Genomic DNA, 7,881 nt, shown 5'->3' on the forward strand with positions numbered 1-7,881 from the left:
TGTCCACACTTAATGAATAACCAATGTGCACATGGGATGAATGTGTGGTTTTCATAGTTGTGGGTGAAAACACAGACATAGAAATTTACTGTTTTATTTCCTTAGAAAAACAATCAACCTGCTAGGTCATATCTTGATTTTTATTCACTTTATTTATATATAGGTTTTATTTACTTTATTATACCACCCAGTAAATTGATATCAAAGAAAAGAAAAAAAATTGGAAGCTTATATAAAAGTTCAGAATACATTAAAATGTTTAAGATACATTAGTGGGCAGTGAAATATATAGATACAAGTTAAAAACAAAATGACTATGATATACTTTATTTTCCCTAAGTAATTAGTATTCATGAAATGCACCATATATTTCTGCAATGTCTCTATGTACCAGTTATATAAATTCTTAGCCAAAGGTGATGAGTGTGAATCAAAGAAGAGTGGAGAGGGTAATGGGGTAATGAATATGATAAAAAATGGTATGCACATATGAAAATGCCACAATAATACATATTACTCTGTGTACTTACCATGTGATAATAAAAATAATTTTAAAAATTCACAGCACTGAGAAGGCAGAGGCAGGAGAAACCTTATAAATTTTGAGGCCAGTCTGAGACTACATAGTAAATTCCAGGTGAGCCTGGACTCCAGTGAGACCCTACCAGGGAAAACAACAACAGTAGTAATAATAATCAAAAATCTGAGCCATGGTTATGGGCACATAGCAATTGCCTGTAAATTTGGGGGTCAAAGGATTATTTGCCCTGCTCAGGATTAGCTGGAAGACTGAAAATGCCAATTTTCACTGCAGGACAGATTCCCAGGGGGTCTTGATGATCGGGAGTTGGATTTGCAGGAGCAAAGAATGGGCGCAGTGGCTCTGAGTAGGGAATGTCAGTGAATGTGAAGATGTGGGATGCATCGCTGACATCATAGAAAGAAATGTTACTCAGCAGCAGGTCAAGAAAAATCCCGAGCCTGCGAAGCCGGGGGTTCACCAGCAGAGGAGTCATGGGCTCTGTGCTGGCCGCATAGACCTCTCCATTTCGCAGCCCCACGGTCCAGAAGCCCCGTCCTTCCGCCAGGACCACTGGCTCTGTGCGGTCAATGGATTCTTTGCAAACGCCTATATCCCATTCTCGGCTTGATCCCACATCTACTTCCCAGTAATGTCGGTGGGAAGTAAACCTTGAGGAGCCCAGGACGCACATTGAGACCTGGAATCTCTGAGCACATTGCTTCCTTCCCTGTTTGCCAGAGCCACAGTGGACCTTCCTCAGGTCGTCAGAAATGATGAGATGGTCATGGGCTGTGTCCACATCCAAAGTCATGTCCACTGGGGATGAAAACCGAGTAGATCAGCAAAGACAGACACACTATACTCAACCTTCACTTCCTCTCCTTGTCCTCCTCCTCCTCCCATCCCTTCTTTCTTCCTCTGAGTCTCCCCCACCACCTACTAAACCTTCACTTCCACTTCAAGGGCTAGATAGGTCCCTTTTACTTTTTGTTTACTTGTTACTTGAGGTGGGGCCTCGCTCTAGTCCAGGCTGACCTGGAATTCACTGTTGTTGTAGTCAGCATCAGGTTGTTGGAGTGAACCTCCAGACCAGACACAGTTATGGAGGAAAGGAATTTGTTGAAGCTTACAGATCCAGGGCATGTTCCATAATGGCAGATGAGGCTGACTCCTTTTCCAGGTCCACTCAGAGAGAAGTACCACCCCCACCCCACAAGCAAGCCCTCCAGGCGTGCTGGATTCAACGTGGGCACCACCATGCCCTGCTGCTTATACTTATTTTAATATTCCTTCTCTTGCCCTACCTTATGTTCTTTCCCCTCCCTCGCCTTCCTTCTCCTCCTCCTGATCAATTCCCCACAGGCTTACTTTGACCATTTAAAAGTCCTCCTCCTCATGTTCCCTCTCCCACTCCATCTTCATTTCAATTGCAGTGGAGCAGAGAGCACTCTTTTGATTAAATAATAGTCCTCTCCCCCCTGCCCCATCTTCCTCCCTTCCTTTTCCTCTCCTGTCAGAGTCACAGATGAAATCTCTCAGAGGAAATTGTCTTTGAACTTCCTGGCTGGGTGGAAACTCCAAGCAGGGAATATCACACATCCCACAGGGGCGATTGCCTTTTCATTACAGAAAGTATGTCTGTTGATTTTAGGACAATGGTAAATAATTCAAGTAGCAGGTGACTAATTAAGGGGTTAAAATGAGCATAATCTGGGAAAGAATATCTATCGTGGAGGTCATAAGTCAAATGTTGGGTAGCAGTCGGCATCCAGTTAGGGAGCGTAAAGAGAGCGCACGTGGGCTTGTCTCTAAAAGCTCCTCAACAAAGTGGTATGTGCTTGAGCGTGTGGACCCCCCATCTAGGGAAACAGCAGACAAGAGTTAGATTTACCTGCTTTGGGTGCTAAGAGGGCACACATTGCGGCTGCTGTTTCAGCTTTTTAGAAAGAGCACAATAGCAGACAGTGTATAGATACAGAATATGTAACATTAATGAAATGTTTCTACTGCTGGGATTGGTACCATGCAGTCCGAGCAGGTATGCACTGGGTTAAAAGTTCAACTTTGAATCTGAACATCCAGGCATTTGCTACTTTTTAAAATTTTTTTGTTTATTTTTATTTATTTCTTTGAAAGCGACAGAGAGAGGGAGGGAGAGGGAGAGGGGGAGAGAGAGAGAGAGAGAGAGAGAGAGAGAGAGAGAGAGAGAGGGAGAGAGGGAGAGAATGGGCATGCCAGGGCTTCCAGACACTGCAAACAAACTCCAGATGCATGCACCCCCTTGTGCATCTGGCTAATGTGGGTACTGGGGAGTCAAGCCTCGAACCGGGGTCCTTAGGCTTCACAGGCAAGCGCTTAACTGCTAAGCCATCTCTCCAGCCCCATTTCCTATTTTTTATTTTATTTTTTATACTCTCATGCATTTCAGGCTAGCCTCTGAACTTCTGAAGCTCTTGCCTCAGTCTCCCAGTGCTGGCATTACATGCTTGTGTAACCAGACCAGGATTATGTCCTCCTATTGTGTCAACCCAAGGCCTTGTGCATGCTAGACAAGTACTTTACCAGCACAGCCAGGCATAAAGTTCCTAATCTGATTTAAAAATATTTTTACCTGGGCTGGAGAGATGTTTAGCTGTTACGGCACTTTCCTGCCAAGCTGCTCAGCCCTCCAGATCCCATGGAAGCCAGCAGCCTAAGGCGACACGTGTGCAAGGCTGCGCATGTGCACAAGGGGGCGCAAGCATCTGGACTTCGGTTATAGTGGATGAAGGTCCGAGCATGCCAACCCTCTCTTTCTCTTTCCCTCTCTCTATCATAAAAATGTTTTATTAGGCCAGGCATGGTGGTGTACGCCTTTAGACACAGCACTCAGGAGGCAGAGGTAGGAAGATTGCTGTGTGTTTGAGGCCACCCTGAAAGTACATTGTTAATTCCAAGTCAGCTTGGACCAGAGTGAGATCCTACCTCAAAACAAACAAACAACATTTATTAGCTGGGAATGGTGGTACAAGACCTTTAGTCCCAGCGCACAGGAGGCAAAACTAGGAGGATCACCATGAGTTCCAGGCCACCCTGAGACTACATAGTGAATTTCAGTTCAGCCTGGGATACAGTGAGAACCTACCTCAAAAAAACCTGTTTATGAAAGAGAGAGAGAGAGAGAGAGAGAGGGAGAGAGAGAGAGAGAGGGAGAGAGAGAGAGAGGGAGAGAGAGAGAGAGGGAGAGAGAGAGAGAGGGAAGGAGAGGGAAAGATGCATGAAGCCAGTGATGCCGTCCTATAAAACCTCAAGCCCACCCAAATGACACATTTTCTACAGCGCATGTCCTAAAGGTTCCACAACCTTTCAGAACAGCGCCACCTCCTGGGAACTAAGTATTCAAACACACGAGTCTATGTCTATGGGGGGCATCTTCCATTTGAACCATCACAGTGTAACAAGAACGTGGTACAGTGCTTCCGTCCTGAGTGGTATTAGACCTAAATCTACCTACTTTCACATCTGCTTCTAGGGGTGGGAAGGCTCTAGGATGATGTCATCTGCTAGAATGGGTGCCCTCATGCTCCCTAGATGAGTATTGCCTGGGGACTTTTCTTAAGCACTGCTGATGCTGGGTCTCCCTGCCAGATGCATGGGCACAGGGTCTTGCTACTTGGTGATGGCCCATGAGACAGTGCCATCTTCTCTACCTGGTTGTTTCAGGACCTCCCCCTCTCATGAAAGCTCAGTGATTGTTCTGCATGGAACCTGATCCTCAAGTCACTTATACACATCCAGATTTGAAAAACCACCTTCTTGCCAGTGTTGTCAAAATAAGTTCCAAGTGAGTGCATGCATATTTTATATTTTCTTATAAATATGTAGAAGAAACAGTTATAACCAATTATGACAATATATTTTACTTAATGTCTTAAAGTATTATTATTTCCAGGCTGGAGAGATGGCATAGCAATTAAGTCTCTTGCCTGCAAAGCCAAAGGACCTCAGTTCAATTCCCCAGGACCCACATAAGCCAGATGCACAAGGTGGCACATGCATATGGAATTCATTTGCAGTGGCTACAGGCCCTTACATGCCCATTCTCTCTCTCTCAATCTCTCTCTTTCTTTCTCTCCCTCTTTTCCTCTGTCAAATAAATAAATAAAAATAAAATATGTAAAAATACTAAAGTATTATTATTTCCACATGTAGCCCAAGCTACTTTTTAAAAAATTTTTTTTGTTCATTATTTATTTATTTATTTGAGAGCGACAGACATAGAGAGAAAGACAGATAGAGGGAGAGAGAGAGAGAATGGGCACGCCAGGGCTTCCAGCCACTGCAAAGGAACTCCAGACGCGTGCGCCCCCTTGTGCATCTGGCTAACGTGGGACCTAGGTAACTGAGCCTTGAACCGGGGTTCTTAGGCTTCACAGGCAAGCGCTTAACCACTAAGCCATCTCTCCAGCCCCCAAGCTACTTTTAAAGTAGTCAGTAGCTATCCCTGGCTACCATATTGGATATCTCAGGATGGGGGAAGAACTTAAAGATAAACTTAAACTTAAAGATAAAAGATAAAATCTCTGTCTCCCAGGCTTGTCTTGATATACTAGGAAGATAAGGATGACCTTGAACTCCTGATCCCCCTGCCTGTACTTTCTGAGTTCTGGCATTACAGGTGTGTCCACCCACACTCAGGTTATGCAGTGCTAGGGATCAAACCCAGAGATTTTGAATCATGACACGCAATCACTCTACCAACTGAGTTACATCCCCAGCCCTATATTTTCATAGAAACCTCCAGGTCTTTCTAATCTGTACTCAATGCAAACACTGTCCTTGGGAAGAAGAAAAGTTTAAGCTTGACTTGAGGGAATGCCCAAATCTCACAAGGAGACGTTTGAAAGGTGACATCCTCAGAGCCCTCCCAGGCTTGGGGAATGCTGCCCAGTCCTCACCTTGGAACTTCCTCACCCTTGGGTTCATCTTTAGAGCATTTTTCAGCTGAGGCTCTAGTTCTTTTACTTTGGAAACCAGCTTCCCCAGCTGGACAGCATGCTCAACGTCTTTCTCCTCAGAGACCTCAGAGCAATGGGGGCACAGCAGACCCTCTCCACGGGGATTCTTCTGCATGCTGTCCATGCATCGGAAACAGCAGACATATCCACATTTCAGGTAAACAGGGTCGTCAAAATAACGCAGGCAGACAGGACAGGCGCTTGCATCTTTAAAGTGGTGAGCCATGGCCTGGGTCTGAGGAAAACATGCATGACAGTGGAGTGACCATGAGCTGGATGATGACGCGTCCTCAGACACCCCCTCCTTCCATGCCTAGAGGTGAAGGGGACGACTGCCTGCACTCACTGGCCCTAGGTTATAAAGACACAGCAAAGCCACAAACATAGACAAAATGCTAGAACAGCGCCCGAGACCTGTCACTAACTGAAGACAAGGAAGGGGGAGCAGATGAACGGGCACAAATGACATATGAACATCATGAGGGAGGACACAAGGCAGGGAAGGGGCCCAGGAGAAGTGGGGCCAACCAAAGGCAATTGCACTTGAAAATGTCATAATTATACCTAAAATTCTGTATTGATAACTAAGTGTAAAGTATAATTTAAGGCTGGAGAGATGGCTCAGCAGTGTTTGCTTACAAAGCCAAAGGACCTAGGTTCGACTCCCCAGGACTCACTTAAACCAGATGCCCATGGTGAGGCTTGTGTCTGGAGTTCTTTGCAGTGGCTGGAGGCCTTGGTGCACCCATTCTCACATTCACTTTCTGTCTCTCTCTCCCTCTCTCTCTGTCTCCAATAAATGAATATAAAAATAAAGAAAATTAAAGTATAATTTATCTGGGCATGACAGCACACACATTTTAATGCCAGCACTTGGGATGTAGGAGGATTGCCATGAGTTCAAGGCCACCCTGAGATTACATAGTAAATTCCAGGTCAGCTTGTGCCTACCTTTAATATGTATGCATGTGTGTACGTATCGAAACAACCTCTGGTGAACAGAACTAAGGGAAGCCATTTTAGGCTACACAGCCATCTTGACATTGTCTAGGAGATTAAAGATTAGCACAGAGCATTAGTTACTAGAAGGAGGATGTGGTCCCAGTAAGGGATCTGGTGTCTGTTCTTGCCCCGAGGTCAAATGGCCTGGTATTTGGTATCTGCTTCATACCTGGTGCTAACTGCAAAAATTCTGCTTTTGTAATCATGCTTGCTCTTGGTAAAGACAACTGAGAGAGAGAGGGAGAAGTACATAGAGAATGTGAGCACTCGAGCCTTCAGCCGCTGTAAGCAAACTCCAGACACAGGCTCCACCTTGTGCATCTGGCTTACACGGGTCCTGGGAATTGAAAACTGGGGTCCTTTGACTTCATAGGCCTTAACCATTAAGCCATTTCTCCAGCCCTCATTCTATTTTCTTTTATTAAATAGATTTTTAAAAATAAAAATTTAAAAATCTAAACCTGGGCATTTGCAGTGGCTGGAGGCCCTGGCCTAGCCATTCTCTCTCTCTCTCTCTCTCTCTATCAAATAAATAAATATTTTTTTTAAAAGATTGTTAAAAGGCCAGGCATGGTGGCACATGCCTTTAATCACAGCACTTGGGAGTCAAAGGTAGGAGGATTACTGTGAGTTCAAGGCCACCTTGAGATGACATAGTGAATTCCAGGTCAGCCTGGGTTCGAGTGACACCCTACCTCAAAAAAAAAAAAAAAAAAAAGACTGTTAAAGTGAATACCTATTAGACTTCTTTACTTTTCCTTATTTTTAGTCAAGTTTGACATGGAATTCACTATGTAGTCTCAGGGTGGCCTTGAACTCACAGTGATCCTCCTACCTCTGACTCCCAAGTGATATGATTAAAGGCATGTGCTATCACACCCAGCTATTGAGTTCTTCATGTTTTATTTTAATTAAATATTTTGATTTATTTTAGAGAGAGAAAACATGGGCTGCACTAGAGTGATGGCCAATTGCACACCAGGGCCTTCAGTCACTGCAAGTGAACTCCAGAGGCATATACCACTCTATGCTTCTGGCTTAGTGGATGCTGGAGAATTCAGCCTGGGTCCTTAGGCTTCACAGGCAAGTGCATTAGCGACTAAGCCATCTCTCGAGGCCTCCTATTTTTTTGTGTTTTTTTTTTGAGATGCACTCTCACTCTAGCCCAGGCTCACCTCAAACTCACTCTGTAGTTTCAGGCTGGCCTTGAACTCACTTCAGTCCTAACTCTGCCTCCTATGTGCTGGGGTTAAAGTTGTGTGCCACCCAGCTTAGAGTTCTGTAGTTTGATATTGAATAAGTCATAAATAAATAATAATTAAATTTTCTTTACTGTGGCTATTAGGACATTTATCTTTA

The 7,881-nt window shown here is 44.6% G+C and overlaps 1 protein-coding gene across 1 annotated transcript; it reads right to left on the bottom strand.

Annotated features, from left to right (window-relative positions):
• Positions 1-758: 758 nt before the first annotated feature.
• On the bottom strand, positions 759-5,746 carry LOC101599247 (ret finger protein-like 4A). The gene is made up of 2 exons (XM_045133343.1): positions 5,461-5,746; positions 759-1,339 (listed from the first exon to the last, which is right to left on the bottom strand). Exons 1-2 carry the CDS (start codon positions 5,744-5,746, stop codon positions 759-761), a joined length of 867 nt encoding a protein of 288 aa, XP_044989278.1.
• Positions 5,747-7,881: the final 2,135 nt, after the last annotated feature.

The sequence above is a fragment of the Jaculus jaculus genome, chromosome 14 (assembly GCF_020740685.1).
Source record: "Jaculus jaculus isolate mJacJac1 chromosome 14, mJacJac1.mat.Y.cur, whole genome shotgun sequence".
Classification (NCBI taxonomy): domain Eukaryota; kingdom Metazoa; phylum Chordata; class Mammalia; order Rodentia; family Dipodidae; genus Jaculus; species Jaculus jaculus.

Coding starts and splice junctions, on each gene's coding strand:
- LOC101599247 (XM_045133343.1), bottom strand. CDS start 5,746: ATGGCTCACCACTTTAAAGATGCAAGCGCCTGTCCTGTCTGCCTGCGT. Junction 1,340..5,460: donor AAGGGTGAGGAAGTTCCAAG/GTGAGGACTGGG, acceptor TTTCATCCCCAG/TGGACATGACTTTGGATGTG.